The 24,776-nt window shown below is 39.8% G+C and overlaps 1 protein-coding gene across 1 annotated transcript in view; it reads right to left on the reverse strand.

Moving 5' to 3' along the window:
* Window positions 1–24,099, reverse strand: part of NEIL3 (nei like DNA glycosylase 3) — a 45,841-nt gene extending 21,742 nt beyond the window's left edge. The window contains exons 1-4 of the mRNA XM_018042140.1: window positions 23,858–24,099; window positions 10,109–10,236; window positions 2,887–3,021; window positions 2,365–2,578 (exon numbers count right to left, since the gene is read on the reverse strand). Of these exons, the coding sequence (XP_017897629.1) occupies window positions 2,365–2,578; window positions 2,887–3,021; window positions 10,109–10,236; window positions 23,858–24,013 (633 nt within the window). The 5' untranslated portion in view covers window positions 24,014–24,099. The remainder of the gene's footprint in view (window positions 1–2,364; window positions 2,579–2,886; window positions 3,022–10,108; window positions 10,237–23,857) is intronic.

Here is a 24,776-nt window from a genome sequence, read left to right on the forward strand (position 1 = left end):
TCAGTCTTTTGGTCATCTGATGTGAACTGATGACTCACTGGAAAAATCCCTGATGCTGGGAAAGATCGAGGGTAGAAGGAGAAGAGGGTGTCAGCGGATGAGATGGCTGAACGGCATCACCGATACAACGGATATGAACTTGGGCCAACTCCAGGAGGTGGTGAGGGACAGGGAGATCTGGTGCGCTGCAGTCCACAGGGCTGCAAGGAGTCAGACACGACTGGCGACTGAATAACAACATAACGGAATCACTTGACTGTACACGTGAGACTAACACAGCATTGTAAATTAACTATACCTCAACTTTAGAAAAAGTGAAAATTAAAAGAAAAAGAAAAAATACCATTCTTATTTAAAAACTTTAATCCTAAATTCAAGTATTTACTGAATATCTACTTTGTACTCTGGACATCTTCAAAGCCCCAACATTGCCTTTCACAGCCACCTTGAAAAGTTTTGCAGAGGATAAAGAGGAAAAGAATAAAAAAGACCACAAAGAAAGAGGGGAGGGAAAAACAAGCACAGGAGTAGATGACCACCAAGGTCACTGTCAAGTTTTAAAAAGATATGAATTTATAGACATGCATTAATACTAAAGTACTTGTTAATACATGGAAGAACTCAGAAACAGACTTTACTGAAGATTTTTTTTTTGGACACCGCCTAATATAAATCTCCGGGTTCCCCTTGTAGAATTAGTTATCATTTGGCACATGCAGTTTCAACAGCAATTCCAGAACAAATTCTTCCTGATGACTCACTTTTGTTGTATGTAATGAACACATTTTTACACAATGGAAATAGATTCATCAGTGCCTAAAATCTAAAACTGTTTAAACAACAAAATCCTTCTAAAACTAAATATTATCTATTTTTTCATTTATTTAAAGTTTAAAACATATGTATTATACTTCTCAAACTCATTTATTTTTTACCACATCTTACGTACTATGTTCAGTCATATCTTAAAATGCTATGCTATACTTTTTCAATCATTATACATATGCTTTTAGGGGGCTAATAGCTTACCATTAATTTTTAACCTGCAGGCATTATGGGCAAATGATCTCCTATCAGATGAATGGCTGGCTGGATACAGTGATAAAAAGTAAGTTGCCAGTTTATCAAAGATAATAACAATGCTCTGGGTAACAATACTCAGTTCTTTTTTCAAAAATATTTTCCATAGAGGTCAAGGTGATTTTAAAAAGCTCATAAACTCATTCCTGTTATAATTCTGTTTTGTTATTCTGAATTACGAAATTTGACTAGCTTGTTCCAAGGGTCAAAAAACAAACTGAATCTATAACAATTATTAACTAGTTTCTCTGAAAACTTATTTCCTACTGATTTAGATTGCATAAAACCTACCTGGGAAGAAATCACATAAAATAAATAGTTATCTTTGGAGATATGTAAAAGATGGTTTAGTTAATAGACACTACTTGGGTCTGGATAAAAGCCCTAATGTAACTTTCTTCCCTAGAAACTAAAATGATGTATCCTTAGTTCTAACCTCTGTGACCTCCTTACAACTTGGCCCTATTAATCACCATTTTCTTTTTTTTTTAACCTCTCCCGCTCTGCCAGTTCCACCCCCTCGCCAACATATAAATAAGTTCACATCACTTCAGTTGAAGAACAAGAAAAAAAAAAACAAAACACCTAAAGATCCAGTTCTTATCCCAACTTCTCCCTCTGGCAGTCGAATATTTTCCCTTTGCTCCAATCTAAGCTACCTTAACAATTACTCTAAATTTTGCTTCCATTTCCTCACCAATCACTTAGTCTTTGCATCTTGACTTCCAGTCTTACCATTCCATCAAAACAGCATTTTCTAATGTCACAAATAGCTATAGTGAGTGAGTGCAGAGTATGAATTTAATATGCCAGATACTAAGAGAAATTGGTGACCTTAGTCCCTTTATACATTCACCAGATATTTCTTTAATGCCTTCCATGTGCCAAACACTACATTTAGACATTCAGATATGTCACTGAACCAAACAGACACTTTCCTCCTAAGAGACTGTATTCTAGCAGAGAACAGATCTTACATACTATGTATGTAACAAGTAAACATCAGGCTGTATTTGAAAGTGATCAGTCGTACGGAGAAACAAAAAAGCAGAGCAAGTTATAGAAGACTGGGGGGATGAAGTGGGCACACCCAACTTTAAAAAGAGTGGCCAGGGTTGGCCTCATAGAGAAAATGACATGGGCAAACACCCCCTGAAGTCTGTTAGGGAGAGTGTGCTACTGACATTCTCTCCAAACATGTCAGGCCAAATTTAAGTGTTCCTCGTTGAGCCCTTCACAATATTTAAAAATATAGAAATCATTTTAAAAATATTTAAAACCTACTTTGACAGAGGGATGGAGACCACTGTCAAAGAGAGCTTCATTTTTGATGATGTTTCCCACCCCAGGCAACACTTTCTGATCCATTAACACGTCACATAGCATCCGTCCTTTCTGCTTTTTCACTTCACTTTCTGCTCTGGAGAAACTAAATCTAGGTGAACATACATCTAATTCTTCCATCACTCTTATTCTCTGCTGGCTTTCTGTTGAGTTTCTAAAGAAAGGAATAGACAATACATTAATCATGGACCTGGTTACAATCCACAGAGTGTCATTTTAAATGAGCTTTGATATAAACCCTTTATGTTAACCAGCATATAAAAGCTATATAGCCAAACAATGAAGATCCTATCAAACTATGTTATTTGAAGACTCTTTTAAATAACTGTTTTTTATCAATTATAAACCACTTTTAAAAATTTTGTGTTTATTTTTTCATTTCCACATGTGACATCCCAAACCCAACTGCAGAGCCAACTTTGCAGTTTTGCAGCAGAAGCATTTTCTAACTTAATTTTTTACCTGATTTCTACTGATGAGTCAAAGAAACAAATCAGATCTTTGGTGAGCTGTACTTCAAAATCAGGAGAAACTCCATTCTTATTTTTAGACTCAACTGGATTAATTATGAGGGAGCCTTTCATTCCAAAATGAATCCTGGAACAAAATCAAACCCATCTTTGAGCAACAGAAAGTATATTGTGTGTTAAATTTTTGTTTCTTCATTTATTGAAATATAAGCAAACAAATACCAGTCACAATAAACACTCAAGGGCACAAAATGATAGCTAATATCACATTTTTTTTTGGTTAATGGCTTTGCATCCTTATAAAACAAGATATGGCAATCATTTTTCAACCCACAAATAAAATAAGTTCCTAGAGAAATAATAAGGCCCTGACAATAATCCCAAGAAAACATCTCCCTGTTCTTGTCAGATGAAGTATCTTTTATTCACACAACAGTCTACTGTCTTCTCAGCCTTTTCTGAGATTCAAAGGCTTGGGGTGAGATAAGGCTAAATTTAAATTGCCTACAGTTGGTGTTTTTATGAATTCTACAAAGCCACGAACACTCACATTTCTTACTTCTAGCCACAGTGGACTGGAAATGTACCCATTCCAAAATGAGATCTATAGCTTAAGACACTTATTCTTTTTTACCCCCTCCCCTGCTTTGGGATAACACAATGAAACAATTTTTTACAAAATCTTTCAGATCAAAAGAAAAGAGAACAAGTCAAAATACCATTGTCTTCAATTCTTTTAGTTTCCTTCTACCTTCATATGTATTGGGAAGAGGGGATTTATAAATATTTACAGTTAACTTGAAAGCCACAGTGCAGTGATGAAAAATTCATAGCCTTTCAGTTTTTATAGGATTGATTAGCATGTCCAGTTAAAAAATAAAGAAAAAAAGTGGTTCTATGAGACTTCTGATGATGAAGATCAGAAATGATTCTCAAGATGAAATATTGTGTTCTGCCTTTCAAATCCTTCTCCTTATAGCTTTGTTGAGTTAATAAATATGGCTTTTTTGGCAGCAAATGTTACTGCTCTATGCTTCTAATTCCAAAGCACCATGTTATAGTTTTGTACAAGGTTAACCAGTCTAACTTTAAAAATGTGGGTTTTAAACTCTGTGTGCCCTACTATCAATCATATATGCATTTTACATGCCCCATAGTTCTTGACAGGAAAAATGTGTGCCTGTAAGTACTCTGTAATTTAGCTTATGGAGGTTCAACCCCAGTGAAAGGTGTACAACTGTCATGCCCAGAAGCCATCATACCTAAAATCTTTTCAGCTGCATGGCTCATAAAGTGGATTCTAAATCATTTTCTATAATGAAACTGCATCCACATATAAAATCTCAAAGGTTAAGACCCAACTCAAAGGCAGGAGTAGTCTCAGTAAGAACCCTGGATCAAATACACATACATATACCTTTTTTTGGTCTTACGAATCTATTTAGGGAGAAATGTGCATAAAAATAACCTCTTATAATTAACAAAGTTTAGTTAATTTTTATGAAATAGCAAACTGTTGTGATAACCACACCCCAACAAAACAAATTTTGTTTATCGTTACATACTCTTTGTCTAAAACTATGAAAAACTTAACAGTATCATGAAAATTTTCAAGGCATAGTAAAGACCTGTACTGTTACTACAATCGTCATACTGATGTCTTATAAACTAGGACATATACCCTTATTGTATTTGCATTCAAGAGTCAGATTTGTTTTCAAGATTCCTCATTGTTATCAACCCAGATCAGGAAAATTTGATTAGATCCTTATTTCTTGACATCTCATGTTCCCTCCACCCCAATCCAACTGGTTTCTTGGGCTCATTCACTGTGCATAACATGACTGCCTGCCCACAGTGGGCTCCAAGCCGCACCCGGGGCGGTTTCTGTCCCTTCCTCTGATCCCACACTTTTGACACAGTTGATTCAGGAATGGACACCTGAGTCAAGCTGCATTCATCAGAGTTCTCCTGACAAACTTATTTGGGACAGAGAGAGATCAGTTTCTTGTTAAGACTGGGAGACCTGGGAGCTGGGAGCAGTCTATGATATTACCGACAGGGCACTGGGCACCAGAAAAGCCAAAGGAGGCCTGTCTGCAGAGACACAGATTGTAGAGAATTTCAGAGGAAGAGAATCAAGGAATGCAGAGTCTTCATAGCATTTAGTCTTTGCTTCCAGTTGTACCTGAAGGCTGATTCCATTATCTTTAGGTATTAAAAGACACTCATATTCTTATAACAGATAATTATTAAAATTGTTTAAGTTGAGCTTCTGCAACTTACAACCAAAATTTTAATATGAAAATTCTGTCCAAACTAAAAGCTGAAGTGATAGTAAGAAAATTGTATATTTTTCCAGTTACACATAAACCATTATGGTAACCAAAATAGAAAATAAGTTACTGCTTCAAAACCTAATTTTTCATGAATTAAGAACTTGCAGATGTACAAGCTGGATTTAGAAAAGGCAGAAGAGCTAGAGATCAAATTGCCAACATTCGTTGGATTATAGAAAAAGAAAGATAATTTCAGAAAAACATCTATTTCTGCTTCATTGACTATGCTAAAGCCTCTGACTGTGTGGATCACAACAAACTATGGAAAATTCTTAAAGAGATAAGAATACCAGACCACCTGATCTGCCTCCTGAGAAACCTGTATGCACGTCAAGAAGCAACAGCTAGAATTGGACATGGAACAACTGACTGGTTCAAAATGGAGAAAGGGGTACATCAAGGCTGTATACTGTCATCCTGCTTATTTAACTTACATTCAGAATACATCATGTGAAATGCTGGGCTGTTATGACTCACAAGCTGGAATCAAGATTGCTGGGAGAAATATCAACAACTTCAAATATGCAGATGATACCACCCTAATGGCAGAAAGTGAAAAGGAATTAAGAAGCTCCTGAAGGTTAAAGAGGAGAGTGAAAAGGCTGGGTTAAAACTCAACAATCAAAAAACTAAGATCATGGAATCTGGTTCTATCACTTCATGGCAAATAGAAAGGGGAATAATGGAAATAGTGGAAAATTTTATTTGGGGGGTTCTTAAATCACTGCAGACAGTGATTGCACCATGAAATCAAAAGATGCTTAAACCTACGCAGCATATTAAAAAGCAGAGACATCACTTTGCCATCAAAGATCCATACAGTCAAAGCGATGGTTTTTCCAATAATCATGTGTATGGATGTAAGAGCTGGACCATAAAGAAGGCTGAGTGCCAAAGAATTAATGCTTTCAAACTGCAGTGTTGGAGAAGACTCTTGAGAGTGCCTTGGACTGCAAGGAGATCAAACCAGTCCATCCTAAAGGAAATCAACCCTGAATATTCACTGGAAGGACTGATCCTGAAGCTGAAACTCCAATACTTTGACCACCTGATGGGAATAGCTGACTCACTGGAAATGACCTTGATGCTGGGGAATACTGAGGGCAGGAGGAGAAGGGGATTAACAGAGGATGAGATGGTTGGATGGCATCACTGACTCAATGCACATGAGTTTGAGCAAACTTTGGGAGATAGTGAAGGATAGGGAAGCTTGGCTTGCTGTAAGTCAATGGGATTGCAGAGCCGGACACAACTTGGCAACTGAACAACAGCCCACAGACACTTTACTGATCAGGTTTCTTAGATTGCAAGTGACAGAGACTCAACTCAAAAAGTTTAGGCATTAAGGGATATTTGGTAGCTCATGGGTCTTCCCAGGTGGTTCAGACAGTAAAGCGTCTGCCTACAATGTGGGAGACCTGGGTTCAATCCCTGGGTTGGGAAGATATCCTGGAGAAGAAAATGGCTACCCACTCCAGTACTCTTGCCTGGAAAATCCAATGGATGGAGGAGCCTGGTAGGCTACAGTCCATGGGGTTGCAGAGTCGGATATGACTGAGCAACTTTCTTTCACTTTTTTACTTTCATGGCTCTTAGGAAGGCTGAAGAATCAAAGTGCAGGAAAGCTGGATCTCAGGGACAGAGGGAATAAGGAACGAAGATGCCTTGGGGACGCTCTCTGTTTCACGGAGACTGGCTGTATCTTCCATCACCTTGTCTTTTTGGACAAGCTAGTGGCCACATACAAGGTCTAAGACCTCACATCCCAGCTTCCTTCCATCACAGAGAGACTAACTCTCTTCAGCTCCAGCTGAGAAAGTTCACAAAAGAACTCAGACTGACCCAATAGGTTGTGTTAGGAAAGAAATGCTAAATTCAACTTGAACTCTCCAGTTCCTGTGATCAGATAACCAGTTTCCAGAAGAAATGCTGTCCCCAGAAGTTAAGGGGGCAGACTGGACAAACAGTAGGCATTTACTACTTTGGAGTGTAAAAGTTGGAGTACTGATCACATTCCAACTTTTCCTAACATGTTATGTGACAGATTACAAAGCTACGTTTAAGCTGTAAAACCCTCTTATATGCAGCATATCATGGATTCCTTAAAGATTTTCCAGCAAGCTAAACAAACTGTCACATTATCTTTTGCATTTCTCCAATAAATAACTAAATTACAAAACTGATAATGCGTAATGCTTCACTAAAATGGCAAAACCCAAAATATTTCAGATACAGCTTTTGGCCTCTGAGTATGTATGTAACTATTATTGTATGTATGTAACTATTATTGTATGGATGTATGTAATAATTATTCATGTAAACCACAAGTTAAAAATAGCAAATTCTTTTTGGAAAAGATAACTTATTAAAAAATATATTTACATACTGGTTAATCCACAACATAAGCTGTGTCATTTTGATCGAAAATAGTGGCTTGAAGGGTGGGTGAACAGATTTACGGATATACACACACATAACATCGGCAATATATGCACCCACAGTTAGTAGATATTCTATTCAGTAGTGGGAGAAGGCAGTGGCACCCCACTCCAGTACTCTTGCCTGGAAAATCCCATGGACAGAAGAGCCTGGTAGGCTGCAGTCCATGCTAAGGGTTGGACACGACTGAGTGACTTCCCTTTCACTTTTCACTTTCACGCATTGGAGAAGGAAATGGCAACCCACTCCCGTGTTCTTGCCTGGAGAATCCCAGGGATGGGGGAGCCTGGTGGGCCGCCGTCTATGGGGTCGCACAGAGTCGGACAAGACTGAAGTGACTTAGCAGCAGCAGCAGCAGCAGTTTGCTTTAATGAGTATTTGATACATATTTAACAAAAAGTTAAACATGACTTTTTTTGTTACATATTAAAAGCTTCTAAAAAGTGTTTAGAAACAATATAGGTATTAAAAACACATAACACCACAACTGTGCTCCTAAAATAAATATATGTTAAATCATTTTTATTATTTTCTGGTACTGTTCCAAGTGCTTGAGCACTTAGATACATCTTTTAGCAACAGAAATAGTCAGTATCTAATTTGTACCTTTCTGAAGCTTGGATTTTACATGGCAGGTTCTCCTCCAGAGGGCTAGGCCTGTATTTAACTTTGATAACAAATGACTCCCAGGAAGACTCACAGCCTGACTTATAAAATGGACCAAAATCCAAGGGCAGTTTTAATTGTGAGATGCTGCCTATGGAGGGAATACTGTGAGTGATCATTAAGCATGTTTCTGGCTATGGGCTTTCGAAAGAGACCAGCCTGGTGAAGAGAAAACAGGTCAGAAGTGAAGACAACATTCCTATCTCACACTCACAGACCTGCAGCCTCACACAGGATCCCATTTCTCTGACACAGTCATCCATCCTCCTGAGCAGCTTAGGTCAGGAAAGCATTTCTGTATTTTGTGTTAAACTGTGAAAGGGAATACAGTTGATTTTAGGTTGCTTACTTCATATTCAAACAGCTGATCTGCCAATGACCTTGAAATGTCATATCAAATAGTATTTGCGGCTGCAGAAACTGGAAAGAAATAGGGACCACGCTGCTCCTCATCCATAAGCTGAGATGCATACCTGCCAGGGATGGTACTATGTCGCTGAGTTTGAGGAAACAACTGCGCTGGTTGAGAACTTCAGTGGACACCTACAGACAGCCTTTCACTGAGAAATGATTCCCCTTATCAGTCTGGGGGAGAAGACATGATAAAAACGTCCCTCTCATTCTACAGAAATAAATCTGCACCTCACACCAGAGAATCAATAATATATCAATGTTTTCAACTATCTCACATGGATCCCATTGTGTTCTTCTCTGTTCACAACAAAGAATTTTCAATCACATCAATCAATCTACTACCACAACAATGCAGCCTGCTCCTACATGAACTGGGAGGTTATGTGATGTAATCAATTCCAGACAAAGAAAAACCATGAAGGGACAGTGCGCTCCAAGGACAGCAGCTGCTGACAATGAGAGAACAACACGTCAAAGGAAAAGCAGCTAGGTAAACTCTGAAGTACTCAAAACAAGCAAAAGCTAAGATGCAATAAATAACAATTACGTAGTCATATTATCTATGACACTATTCATCTTCACGGGGTCCAACAGCAGAACTTTCAAGAAGATGAAAACTGTTTAACATCTAAAAGAAAAATTTAAAAAATTTTAAAGTTTACAGTTTGTGATAGCTTAGGCTAAACTCCAAGAAAACAAAATTGACAGACATATTATTTCATAGGACTTTTTCTTATTGTTTGCAAAAAATCAGATAGGTGACTACATACATTTCAACACCTTCATCACTAAGTCAACCTGTAAGTTAGCAACTGATTTCCATAAGCACTGTAAAACAGCAGAGAACCAGTTACTTCTGTGGAAAGTTTTTGAAACGTACAGGTAAGCTTCCACTTCTGTACAAGGCTTTGGAGAAAGAAGGAAGAGAGAAAAATATACAAATCTGGAGAGACATTCAAATCAAACTAGGAGGTGTCATAAGGAAAATGAAGTCACTAATGCAATAAACATTTGGTAAAAACAAGAAAGGGAAAGGGCACCAGGGGAGTTTGCAGATGAGTGAAACAGAGATGCATTGTTCTAACAACCTTTGGGAAACCTTGCCAGACTATCTTTTCTTCTTTTTTTAAGAAATAAATTGACTAGCTCTCCAAGTAATGATGACATCATACTTTTATTCTTCTACTTGCTGCTTTCCACAATAATTTCAAAAATTTCAACCTCTTGTAGTAGAGCTCTCTTAAAAATGGAGTACGTTCTCTGTGATTAAATGTGACATGTAGCAAACTGCAAGAAAAGCCTTCTGCAGATCTTTAAAGATAGACAGGTCAGATGTATTGTACAGGTTTATCTTACCGTAAAGCTTTTGGCCCAAAGTACATGAAGAGCTCCTTCCCCAAAGTTTCCACACCACTGTAAACATGTCCATTAAACAGTCTCAAGAAATCCTGACTGGAATTTTGATTATTAGTCAGTGCAGCAGCCTAGGAGAAAATACACATGTGTAAACACACAAACTTGAAACAAAAATCATAATTTAAATCTTAACATTTTTATATTACTCCATGCTCAGGTGCATCCCAATGAGAAGAATCATCTCCAATAAGTGGAATAATGTAAACAGCTGTTTACATATATTTTGTTAAATTACTAGGCAGTTATTTAAAGAGAGAGGCCAAAAAAAAAAAAAATTAAGTGGAAAAAAAAGTCACTGGCACAGAATCAAAATGAATTTCTCCCAGGACTATACTGTTCTGTGCATGTGAAAATAAGGCACAGGGAAATGACATGACTGTTTTAAAGTTAAAAACTAGGGCACAGAGTCTTTCGTTTCCAAAGTACAGCCAAGGTCCCTGGAAGAGCATTCAGATAAAAACATCTAACTGTGGTAAAGAATAAAATAGGTAAAGAATATAGGTAAATAGTATATTTTGGTAAAGAATAAATTTTGACCTTTGATGAACTCACAAACCAGTAAGAAAGAAAAAGAGGGCAAAAGCCAAGTGAAATGAGAGAACCCCAAAGGTAAGGAGCCAGATTTTATCAGAAAGGCATTTACTGGACATTAAGACATGAGACCTCCAGTTTTCATGGCTCTGTGGGATACAGAGGGTCAGAGGCGGAGCCCGGGTCCCTCTGGGGAGGGGATTCTGACTGCAAGGCTGCTCCTCTCCCACTCCCCAACTGTAATGTTCAGAATAAAGGAAAAAGAAACCCAGTACACCTTCCCCCATCAGCATGGACACCAAACAACATATACAACATATATACTGAACATTATAAAAAGGACCAAGGTAATTACAGACATAAAATATCAGGACTCCTGCGGGTGAAGGGAAGGAATGCATTGAGTTTACAAATACCTGAGAAGCCATGCCAAGTAGCCATTTTCTTTTTTAAAGAAATAAACTGACTAGCCTTCAAAGTAAAAATGCATAATGACAGAGAAAATGATGACAGAAATAAAGCTTTTTTCAGAAGCCAAGCAGTATGTATGCTGTGATTATAAAACTATAAAACAGTTTAGATACTGTCTACGAACAAACAACCCACTCCAGTATTCTTGCCTGGAAAATCCCATGGATGGAAGAGCCTGGTAGGCTGCAGTCTATGGGGTTGCAAAGAGTTGGACATGACTGAGCGACTTCACTTTCACGAACAAAAGGAGACAGTATGCCACTAGAGAAGAGTGGAGAAATAACTCCAGAAACAATGGAGACAGAGACAAAACAAAAATCACGCCCAGTTGTGGATGTGACTGGTGATGGAAGTAAAGTCCGATGTTGTAAAGAACAATGTTGCACAGGAATCTGGAATGTTAGGTCCATGAATCAAGGTAAATGGAAGTGATCTAACAGAAGACGGCAAGCACGAACCTGGACATTTTAGGAATCAGTGAAATAAAATGGACTTGAATGGGTGAATTTAATTCAGATGGCCAGTATATCTACTATGGTAGGCAAGAATCCCTCAGAAGAAATAGAGTAGCCCTCATAGTCAACAAGAGTCCAAAATGCAGTACTTAGGTGCACTCTCAAAAAACAACAAAATGATCTCTTTGTTTTCCAAGGCAAACCATTCAATAACACAGTAATCCAAGGCTATGCCCCAACCAATAATGCTGAAGAAGCTGAAGTTGAACGGTTCTATGATGATCGACAAGGCCTTCTAGAATTAACACCAAAAGAAGATGACCTTTTCATTATAGGGGATTGGAATGCAAAAGTAGGAAGTCAAGAGATACCTGGAGTAACAGATAAGTTTGGCCATGGAGTACAAAATGAAGCAGAGGAAAGGCTACTAGAGTTTTGCCAAGAGAACACACTGGTCATAGCAAACATCCTCTTCCAACAAAACAAAAGACAACTCTACACGTAGACATCATGACCAGATGGTCAATACCAAAATCAGATTGATTATATTCTTTGCAGCCAAAGATGAAGAAGCTCTATACAGTCAGTAAAAATAAGACTGGGAGCTGACTGTGGCTCAGATCATGAACTCCTTATTGTCAAATTCAGACTTAAATTGAAGAAAGTAGGGGAAATCACTAGACCATTCAGGTATTACCTAAATCAAAACCCTTACGATTATACAGTGCAGGTGACAAATAGATTCAAGAGATTAGATCTGATAGACAGAGTGCCTGAAGAACTATGGCCAGAGGTTCATGACCTTGTACAGAAGGCAGGGATCAAGACCATCCCCAAGAAAAAGAAATGAAAAAAGGCAAAATGGTTGACTGAGGAGGCCTTACAAATATCTGAGAAAAGAAGAGAAGCTAAAGACAAAGAAGCAAAGGAAAGATACACCCATCCGAATGCAGAGTTCCAAAGAACAGCAAGGAGAGATAAGAAAGCCTTCCTCAGTGATCAATGCAAAGAAATAGAGGAAAACAACCGAATGGGAAAGACTAGAGATCTTTTCAAGAAAATTAACAGATACCAAGGGAACACTTCATGCAAAGATGGGCACAATAAAGAACAGAAGCAGTATGGACCTATCAGAAGCAGAAGATATTAAGGAAAGGTAGCAAGAATACACAGAAGAACTATACAAAAAAGATCTTAATGACCTATATAACCACAATGGTGTGATCACTCACCTAGAGCCAGATATCCTGGAGTCTCACGTCAAGTGGCACTTAGGAAGCATCACTATGAACAAAGCTAGTAGAGGTGATGGAATTCCAGCTGAGCTATTTCAAATCCTAAAAGATGATGCTGTCAAAGTGCTACATTCAATATGCCAGCAAACTTGGAAAACTCACCAGTGGCCCCAGGACTGGAAAAGCTCAGTTTCATTCCAATCACAAAGAAAGGCAATGCCAAAGAATGCTCATACACAATTGCACTCATCTCACATACTAGCAAAGTAATGCTCAAAGTTCTCCAAGCCAGGCTTCAGCAACACGTGAACCGAGAACTTCCAGATGTTCAAACTTCCTTAGAAAAGCAAGAGGAACAAGAGATCAAATTGCCTGCCAACATCCTTTGGATCATAGAAAAAGCAAGAGAGTTCCAGAAAAACATCTACTTCTGCTTTATTGACTATGCCAAAGCCTCTGATTGTGTGGATCACGACAAATTGTGGACATTCTTAAAGAGATGGCGATACCAGACCACTTTACCTGACTCCTGATAAATCTGTAGTAGGTTAAGAAACAACAGTTAGAACCAGACATGGAACAACGGACTGGTTCCAAATTGGGAAAGGAGTATGTCAAGGCTGTATATTGTCACCCTGCTTATTCAATTTCTATGCAGAGTACATCATGTGAAATGCTGGGCTGGATGAAGTATAAGCTGGAATCAAGACTGTGGGAGAAATATCAATAACCTCAGATATGCAGACAATACCACTCTAGTGGCAGAAAGAGAAGAGGAACTGAAGAGCCTCTTGATGAATTTGAAAGAGGAGAGTGAAAAAGCTGGCTTAAAACTCAACATTCACAGAACTAACATCATGGCATCCAGTTCCATCACTTCATGGCAAACAGATTGGGAAACAATGGCAACAGTGACAGACTATTTTCTTGGGCTCCAAAATCACTGCAGATGGTGACTGCAGCAATAAAATTAAAAGACACCTGCTTCTTGGAAGAAAAGTTATGAGCAACCTAGACAGCATATTAAAAAGCAGAGACATTACTTTGTAACAAAGTTCATCTAGTCAAATCTATGGTATTTCCAGTAATCATGTATGCATGTGAGACCCGGACCAAAAAGAAAGCTGAGTGCTGAAGAACTGATGCTTTTGAACTGTGGTGTTGGAGAAGACTCTTGAGAGTCCCTTGGACAGCAAGGAGATCCAACCACTCCATCCTAAAAGAAATCAATCCTGAATATTCATTGGCAAGACTGATGTTGAAGCTGAAACTCCAATACTTTGGCCACCTGACTCATTTGAAAAGACCCTGATGCTGGGAAAGATTGAAGGCAGGAGAAGGGGATGACAGGATGAGACGTTTGGATGTCATCACTAACTCAACAGACATGAGTCTGAACAAGTTCCAGGAGTTGGTGACGGACAGGGAAGCCTGGGGTGCTGCATTCCATGGGATCACAAAGAGTTGGATGAACTCTAGCACCAATCAGTGGTTATCAAGTACTGGCACAACAAACCTGAGTACTCAGTGAGGGAAAAACATTCTTTCATATTTGCCTTATTTTTATAAATGAATCAATTAGAGCCCTAAACTGAGAAGCACCAAGAATTTGATATTTTTCTGAACAAGACTTTTTGCTGTCTCTTGCATATACTTCAAACCAATTGCAGATTAAGATAGCAGTTTTGAGGTGGGTTTCCATGACAACCAATTAGTAGTTGAAAATTCTCATATATTAGCCCAGAGACTTTGAAGATGATGATTAATAGAGCAGATATAGACCAGTTTTGAATAACCTTTGCTTCAACATAGACTAGGTTTTATATTTTTCAGCATTTTGGCCATAATGTCTTATGACCTTTTAAACCTTCCTTTTCTAAATCAATGGTTTGGGGGCCTGTGTCTCTGTCACTCTAGAGCCAACAGCCTCTTATCCCTCCCAGTATCCTTTACTAGCAACTGGTTTTAACCATGTCCTCTGAAGTCCTCTGAATTTTATTAGGGTTCCCGGTGAAGGCCGGGTGGGAATCTGGCCCTGGTTCACACACACAGCCCTGGACACCACAGCAGCATCCCCCACTTTTTGGTTAGGAGAAAATGTGCTGACTGTCACCCCAACGTTTGCATCTTCCTTTAAGCTTTACAAGTTAAATCTAAAACCCATCATCTATCCAATATGCAGGAAAAGGTCACCATGCCAGTCCACACACCCTTTGCCCTGCCTTGAACCTAGGATACTTCCTTTCTGGGACATACAGAACCCTCACAGCCTGTGCTTGATTCCCTTGTGAGGGAGTCTCTCCCTGTTCCAGGTTGAGTGCACATCCCTACGTTTCCCTAAGCACCTGTGTGCACCGTGACCCCAGTGTCCAGATCTCCTTTTCTTTCCTTGATCTGGCTTTACCAAGTTCTGTGATGGCTCATGGCAGAGACAGAGACGATAACCTTGAAATAGACAGCGGTGTCACCATATCTAATAAAATAGTAAATGGGTCCCTAATGTCTCCCTGGAAGTCTGCTCACAGCACTAAATTAACCATTTTGCAAGAACTTAACACCATTTAGTTTAAAATTCTCAGCCAACAGCTACCACAGTTCATGCCACTCACTTGGCTGTGTCCACGACTTTGACATCCTCTAAAGATAAAGATAGCAGGTGACATCTGGACACATACCCTCCACATAAAAAATGTATCATTCAGGGCTGTTCAACTGGATTTAATCATTTTAGAAAAGCTTGTTGACTTTCTACTACATGTGAGACATTGCGAGGCCTTATTCTAGATATCTGAAAGCCAGATCATTTTCTGGGGAAGTTTCCCACTCTGTAAGGATAACTGCTCACTGTTCAATGACTAGACTGGGCCATCTAAAACTGCCCCATTATCAAAACACCCAGACGTAAATCAACAGTAACACATCATTGAGTTTTGTTATAATTAGCTAAACAAAATCTCTGAGTACAATTCATATCGAAAATTTTTGTGCCACTTATTCTTAAACCACTGTAACATCCATTTCAGAAGGTATAAATTAAAAGAAACCATAAAACCCTGGGGAGGGGGGAAGTATGGGTTCTTAATGAAAGGCTCTACTTTTTCTTGGTCAAAGTTAAATGCCAGGGTTCCTAATAATCTGTATGTCTAGGAAGAAATCCAAATCTAGCTTATCCTGATTTTTATCCTAGATTTTCCCTGGGAAATTTCTAACTCTGTGCTAAATATTCCTATTAGTTCCTACAGTCCTGAGGGAGTTTGGTTCCACATGTAGCTAACGGAGAGCACAGCTGAAATGCCCACTAGATGAAGATTGAGGGGCAGGTTAAAAAAAGAGCTTTTCCATACAGCATTAATCTGTTAAGACACCACAGGCTGTCCTGGAGTATGCATCTACATGCTGTCCAATTACTGCCAACCATCAGAGGTTTTAGGAAGTCTAATGGATCTGACCATGGGAAATGTCTCTCCAGCCAAAGGAGGATTCAGCAGAAGGCCCTCCCAAATGTTAGGGTTCCCGGACCACTTATTAACAAGACAAAAAGGAGCATGTGCCCTTAAACATAAATTGCTTGTACATAGGAGGATGAGTCAAAAAACACAAATGCCAACATACTTGAAATGCATGACACCAGTAAGTCTCTTCAAACAACTGTCCACGAGAAGTGAACCATGGTATCCTGATGGACAGAGGCTCAAGGAACCAGAAGCCAAATCTTCACAGGTGTCCTGGTTTTGTACTCAAGTCTCTATAATCAAAAATAACACAGAACAGGACACCAAAAACAGAATGTGGAAAGGGATGATATTAAAGTCTCTACAAATACTGAAAAAAGATGTTTTGGGCCTGATGAAGGTGAAGGTGACTATGACAATACAGACATCAGCAGAGGGCAGGTGGGGAACGATCACACATGGAGAGGCCGGAGCTGCGGAAACACACAGACCTGACACCATCGGATGACTTCTGTGGCACAGCCTGCTCCAGCTACAGATGCCGCGAGCCCTTGGCTCAACTGTGTGTCAGAATTAGTTTTTTAATACTTGATGAGGTGCTTGGGAATTAAAAAGACATGTTAGCATAACCTCTTCCCTGCTCACATACACAGTTTGTCACTCGCTATACACTCCAGTACACTCGCTGGGACTAGAATTTCCCTGCCTGGGAAGAAGAATCATCTTGAGGCTTTCTACCTGCCAAACCCAGCACAGGGCTTTCTACAACCGCTGTGCTGGCACTTACCAACTGAACAAGTGTCTGTGGCTCGTGTTTCTCCCTTAGTTGTCTGTGAGCTCCCTGTGGACAGCAACTATGGTGTTTCCTTATCCCTGGGCACTTCACACAATGCCTGGAGCTCAGGAAACATCTGTGGGATGAACCAGATCCCTTCCTCCTTCCCTCTTGGTATTCCCCACCCATCATGCCCATCTTGCTATACCTTTCCCAAGGTTTCTTGGCAAACACTTCTGTTCCACCAACTGTTTCAGCTGCTTTGAGAATTATTAACATCCTAGTCTCTTATTTTCTAATTGTCTTCAAAGAAATGAGGCTTAAATATAGGAGTACCAAGTTACTACCAAAAGCTAGATGTATGTAAAATATTATAGTTAATCAGAATTTCCCATTAAGTAAAAAGAACTTTACGGGAAGGTTTAGGATTTCAGCAACCAGTCCCAGCCTGCCCTGGTTTTTACTTAAGATGTTTACTTAGCATTTAAATGACTGCTTTAAAAACACCTATTCTAATACCTTATTTGGGTTTTGAGGGAGATGATACAAATTGTTTATCATGTGGGCACTTGACCTAAATCACCTGATCCCTAGCACACTATCATTTCTAAAATAATCTGCTCTAGAGAATATACTCCAGGCAAAATAAAAATTTCAACTTATAACTGATCATCTCAAGCACCTGCATACATTTTTAACTGTTTTTTTTTTCTTTTAAAACACCATTTGAGGGAGAAATTCTTATGTACCAGTGATGGTTTGTTCCATTTATTTTGAGAGCTCTTATGTACAAACAAGGCAAGGCTTTTGCAATAAACCTAAGAACTACAAGAGATTCATTTGTCCTACTGTAGAACCCGGGGTTATCACCTCTTCATACAAGATTCAGCAGCCCATGCAAATTCAAAAATTAATTTCTACAAGCCTATTTATTATCTTTGCTGTAACTATATACAATTGTCCAATATATACCTGACTTTCTCATTTTGACCCTTATAAACTTGTTACTGTATTATCTGAACTTTTCATTCTTTTTTCTTTCCCCTGAAATAAGAGAAGAAAATATCCTTTGCCACAATTTTAAGTATGATTCAGAAGGGTTCACCTTCCCATTTTCAAGTGGCTTAATAATAGGAAATCATCAAAACAACATATATCTTTGGAGACAGCACATGATTTATTGTGCTGATTACCATTTATCCTGCCTATCCATGGGTGAACAAGGAAGATGAACTTTTAAGAACAGAGTAAGGCTTTTCCACAGATAAATGGTTCACCTCTAGTTCAGTTACATATTTCCCCTAGAGAGGAAAAATATACCATATTTACAATCACAGTCTCTTTTTGTCCCCCACATGCTTTTTAACCCCAATACAACAATACTTTTAGTAATCACAAGCCACTTATCTATCCATTTAAACTATCAAAAAAACCTAACTTTAAAATGGTCTCTAAGCCCCCTACAAGAGGTCTTACAATTTTGTAAGAGCAGAGGCTATAAGCACTTACTCAGAGGCTAAATGTTTTATACACAATATGATTACACCAGAAGATTACACCCCTTCATAAAGTCATCATCAGATAGGTGGGTCTGGTGAGAAAGCCCTGATCTGGGAGAAAAAGGAACAATTACCAGGACTTTTACTGCAGCTCAGACAGTAAAGAGTCTGCCTGCAATGTAGGAGACCCAGGTTCGATCCCTGGGTTGGGAAGATCCCTGGAGAAGGGAATGGCAGTGCACTCCAGTATTCTTGCCTGGAGAATCCCATGGATGGAGGAGCCTGGCAGGCAGGCTACAGCCCACGGAGTCACAGAGTCGGACACAACTGAGTGACTAACACTACTACTGTGGCACTAAGCTAAGAGTTTTATGTGTCCTATAATCTGATTCTAACCAAATAGGCAAAGATGTGAATATAAGCAACAAAGGAGCTGGAATTCAAAAATCAAGATGATCAGATGTTCTCTCTACGTCATCCCCAACACTTTAGGGTTCACTAAAAGCTCCAATGGCTGTGGAGAATCATCTCCCTGAGTTTCCTTAACCGTTCTCTGTTCACTCTTGCTCCATGACTCCATGTAATGCTGAATGCTGGTAGTAATGATCCTGAGTCATTAAGATGAAACCATTACCCAGATCCATGGAATAATGTAATACTATTATGCATGTTCTATACAAGTTAAAAAACCTCTTTTTAGATTTAAATGAATAAGCTTCATTTAGCTAGAAAATTAATCTCTGTGGATTAGCTCATTCCTTCATATAACGGCAATCAAATGAATTATGATTTCCACTTCCTCCACCATAAAGAGAAAGGAGGGAGGAAAACTTTTATTATGTGGCTTCATTATTTTCTTGTAATAGAAATTTCCATTTAACATGCATAACAAAATACACACTCATGGAGAAAGATTCCAAATTGAATTTATTTTTAAATCTTTCATCAAAACTATTTTTGCACTATTTAAAACTTTGCTCTTCTCGATCCATTCAAATGTTTACTAAATAACTCTGAGACACTGTGAAGGGCATATCAAGATGAGGAAGAATAGCTAGCATATTACATACATATATCAAATCTTAAGGAGAGAGAGAGTAGCCAGAGGATCATGTTTCAAATGAAATGAATGCTTATAAACTGTTTCATATTCTGTTTTGTGAAAGGAAACTGAAAACATATGCAGATTACACACCGATTTCACCAAAATATTGTATCCACCCAACAATTAAAATCGAAGGATTGACTCTTCACAGCTCATTAAGCAGACATGTTCATTTATATTCCAGTGCTGTTTCTTACCATAAGGTTCCAAAAGCTCCAGCAGAGTTTTATGCGATGTGCTTACAGAATTGCATAATTTTATGCTGACAAGACAGTGGATCAAAACTCAGAAGTAATATAGTGCATGCACGACTAGCAAATGCTGGGCTTCTATGGCTAGGCTTTCTTCTTCAAAATGGGGGTCACTTGTCACAAGGAGACATGCCTTAGAACATGTTCTCCATGAACTTCAAACTTGAGCCAAGAGGACGATTACAGGCCACAGTAGCTGATTCATTACAACAGTAGCTACACAGGTGGGGTTCTTCTTTTTGGTACAATGATTATCTGGAGTTTAACTCATTTATTTTATATGCCCAATCAGTATTTATTTAACTCTCCCTTGTACTTTTTCATGTTTATTGCAATATAAAGAAGATCACATGCAGTTATTATTTTTCAGCTGCTGCCTTGTGAAAACTAATGATTTCAAGTCAGTAGCAGAAACCTTTGAATAGCTTTAATGCTCAGGCATAAAGGTCTAGGAAGCATGGGATCACCTATTTAAGTAGTGATCATGCCAGAGATCTGTGACAACCTACCACATTTTGATGAAATTTACTATAGGGCTTCCCTGGTGGTTCAATCGGTAAAGAACCTGCCCACAGTGTGGGGGACCCGGGTTCAGACCCTGGGTTGGGAAGATCCCCTGGAAAAGGGAATGGCTACCCATTCTAGTATTCTTGCCTGGAGAATTCCATGGACAGAGGAGCCTGGCAGGACCTCAAAAAAGTCAGACACGATTGAGTAACTAACACTATGGATTCAATGCTCCTCTAAAATGCAAAGACCCTTCATGTTTACAAAGATTATTATTTCTTTAGATCAAGGGCCCATAAAGTGAAGCTATGGCAAAATATTTAGAATATTCCCAATGATAAAGGGATTATTAATTCCATATTGATTTTTCACAAAGGGGTTATTCATTTCATATTGATTTTCAAAGCCAGTTCCCATAGAACAAGATTCTTGATTCCAAATCATAAAGACCTATTCCAACTTTTAATACCTCTTTATGTCAAAGTATTAAATATAATAATGTTCAGTGATTGCTTTCCAAGTGATATTATTAATTTCCTAACCACTGATGAAGCATCTACATTATATTATCAGGCTGCACTGTGAATATGGGAATGGAAGCCATTAGCATTACCAAAGTAGGTAAGCCAACTGGCTAAACTGAACAAAAGTAAAAATGGTGGCAGACACAGCCAAAAACTTAACATCTTACTTCTCTGATTAATAAGTAGTCACCACTATATGCTGAGCAGTATGGTATTCTTGCCAAAATGAATCAGTCATTTTCCTACTGAACCTTTTATAACTGAGGGGAACTATGGTTAAAAGTGTAGGCTTTGGAGTTTGAAAGAAGAAAGATTACACCTGGTTCAGCCCTTCCTAGGCATGTGATACCGGGCAACTTAATTATTTAAACTCACTTCAAGCTTCACATTCCTTATCTGTAGAATCAGGTTAATCCTTTATCATGGGGTTATTATTTTTTATAATGAAATGATATATAACAGTTCTTCAAAAGCACTTTATGCCTTGGAACTGAAGATAATCGTAAATGGAAAGGAAATGTTCATGCTGGTCTGGCCTGAAGACCAATGAGGTAATGTCTATTTAAAACATTAAATGGGATTCTCAAGGAAGTAAGTTTATCTGACTCGTATCCTCGGGAGCTAGTAATAGCTTAAAACTTAATACAGAATATATTATTGTTTAATGATGTAAATTATGATATCCGTAACATATTCATGCCATGTCCATTACCACACCCTACTCCCTTACTTCCAAAATAGCAATTCTGTTCCCTTCTCTTCATTTGTCACCAGCCCCCTCCTCTGTGCTCCAGGTAGCCTTCTCAGATTCCTGTAATCTCACCTGAGAAGGCAGCATGTACCCTGGCTTTCTGCCAGTCTTATAATTTTCCTTTGCAAGGAGAATGATCTTTCAAAGTGTCACTGGATCTTAACACCCTTCAAAGACCCCCATTATTCCAGAATGAGTCGAGTCCCTACAAAGTTCTGCAAAGATTCTCAGGATCTGACTTCGACCAGCAATCTCAATTTTGTCTTATTTCAAACCACGTTCCCTGTATCTCATCATCCCCTTTCCAGCCACACCAGATTTCTTTCAATTGCTCTTCCTTTGCTATTGCCTGCAGTGTTCCACCTTCAGTTCAGATCTAGGTATCTCCTCACCCTTCACACCTCAGCTTAATTGTTACTTTCTCAGCAAAGCCATCCCTGAACTTCCTGTAAGTTCTCATGGAACCATGTATCTTTACTTTAGAGAATTTAATCAACTTATATTTCTTTCTGTTTTCACCTAATGAATGTCTATGTACCTTCCCAACTAAAGAATAGCCTCCACAAGGGGAAGTGTTAGATTGTTACTGAGGTTCCTTGAGTATTCAAAATTCTGTTGAATGAGTGATTTTTCTATAAACATTAATACTCTTAAGAGACTACTCAGGATTCACCTCTGTGGTATCCTGAAATGATTTTGAGAGAAATACTATAATAAAAGAACAGGTACAGAGTACTAACTGACATATAGTCAAAATAAATAAAACACAAGGGCAATTGGAAGGAGATGCAAAAATTACTCTTTGTCCAAGTTTGAAAATGTATTTACTCAGACTTAGAACTTCATTTGTTTCAACTTGTAAGCATATGCTAATTTCATAGCAAGCAACTTTTTCTTCCAAGACCAAAGGCTATGATGAAGCTTTGCAGGAGAAATTGAAGTACAGCGCAATAATGCATGCATTCATGAAATACAATCATCCGTACATCTGAAGGGCTTTTAAGGCACGAGGTTTAATCAGAATATTTTCAGTACAAGTTCTAAGTTCTTACCAAATGAAAATCACACCACCTGCAATGCATGCCTGAGTGGCAAGAAGCTGTGCTACAACTTCCTTTAAAAAGAAATAAATTCACTTAAGGGATCCAAAATGGTTCTGCCCCTTCATTAGATGGCAATATTGAGTTGAGTGGACAGGGTGGTGCCAAACCTTCTGTGGGAAATTTTAGGATTATATATTAGTTATAATACACTTTCAGTTGGAGAATATTAGGCAGGCGAGAAGCTAGAATTTTATTCTACAAGCTTACTGTTTTTAAAACGTGAAAAACAGAAAAAAAAAAAAAAAACAAACAGAGGTTTCAGGCATCTGATAATATCAACAGCAGCTGCTGCTGCTGCTGCTAAGTCGCTTCAGTCGTGTCCAACTCTGTGCGACCCCAGAGACGGCAGTCCACCAGGCTCCCCCGTCCCTGGGATTCTCCAGGCAAGAACACTGGAGTGGGTTGCCATTTCCTTCTCCAATGCATGAAAGTGAAAAGTGGAAGTGAAGTCACTGAGTCGTGTCCAACTCTCAGCGACCCCATGGACTGCAGCCTACCAGGCTCCTCCGTCCATGGGATTTTCCAGGCAAGAGTACTGGAGTACTGAAAATATTAACGGCAGAAAATGCGGCTATGGATAGAAGGAAACCATCTTTTGCTGGGTTGTAAAGAAGCTAAGCAAGGTGGCATGGAATAAAACACCTTCCATCACTTCCCACCTGGGCATCTCCAATGTGGCCTTAACTCGGCGGTCCAGCAACCAACCCTCAACCGCGCAGGCGCACCAGTAGGGCATTCTCCCTCAGGTGAGGTCAAGGTACGTGTTAGGCAAGGCGAGGCCCCAGGAAGCCTTGTGGAGAAGGAAGTGACAACCCACTTCAGTATTCTTGCCTGGGCACTCCAGTGGACCGAGGAGCCTGGTGGGCTGCTGTCCACGGGGTCGCACAGAGTCGGACACGCCTGAAGTGACTTAGCAGCAGCAGCAGGAAGCCTTGACCAGAGCTAAGGCACTTTGGACCCTGGAAACCCGATGAGCTTTCTGTTCTATCTCCCACTGCTGATCCCCTAGCGAGACACGGAAGCTGCTCACCTGTGAGGGGCCCGCAGGCCTGGAGGCGGCGGGCGGCGAGCCGGGCCCCCCCAGGCCCTGCAGCGCGCGGCCCCGCACGTCAGTCACCGCCTGGCCCGGGCGCACACGCGCCCGGATCTTCTCTCCATTTCGAGTACAACCCGGGCCTTCCACCATCGCCCGGGCCCGCGCTGCGCCCCACTAAGTTGCAAAGCCAGCTGAGAAAACTGCCGCGTAACTTCACCTCAGCGGAGATACTTAGCTCCTCCTAGAAGTTCAAATCTCGCGCGCTCCTGGCCCCGCCCCGGCCCCGCCTCTCCAGCCGCACCCTCCCCACCTCCCCGGGCCGGCTTCTCGGCGCAGGCGCAGTGGCCCAGCCTTCGGGCACAGACGCGGGGGTGCAATAGAAAGGAGAGAATTGTTGCTTCTCACTCACCACCTTCCTCTGGGGGCCGATCTGTATATCCTCAGAAACTCTAATTTTGTTTCCTTTGCTTTGAAGTTCTGCCCTTGTCGTTGAGCTGAACGGTACACGCACGTTTTGTGACCTGATTCTCTTACTCTTCCCAAAGTCCGAGGTGGCCTGGCAGGCCTCAGGTTTCTGCAGGCCCTCCTCAGGCTTGGGTGGGCGCAGAGGGACTCCGGAAGGTTTTTACAACAAGCAGCTTTTACTTTTCTCCTATAGGTTTCAGACGGTAAAGCGTCTTTCTACAATGTGGGAGACCTGGGTTCGATCCCTGGGTCGGGAAGATCCCCTGGAGAAGGAAATGGCAATCCACTCCAGTACTATTGCCTGGAAAATCCCATGGACAGAGGAGCCTGGTTAGGCTACAGTCCATGGGGTGGCAAATAGTCCGACACGACTGAGCGACTTCACTTCACCTATAGGTTTAGCATGTCTTAGAAAACGTGGCCTAATATGCCAAGTATATCTTAGTGT

This window comes from Capra hircus, chromosome 27 (assembly GCF_001704415.2).
Source record: "Capra hircus breed San Clemente chromosome 27, ASM170441v1, whole genome shotgun sequence".
NCBI classification, from domain to species: domain Eukaryota; kingdom Metazoa; phylum Chordata; class Mammalia; order Artiodactyla; family Bovidae; genus Capra; species Capra hircus.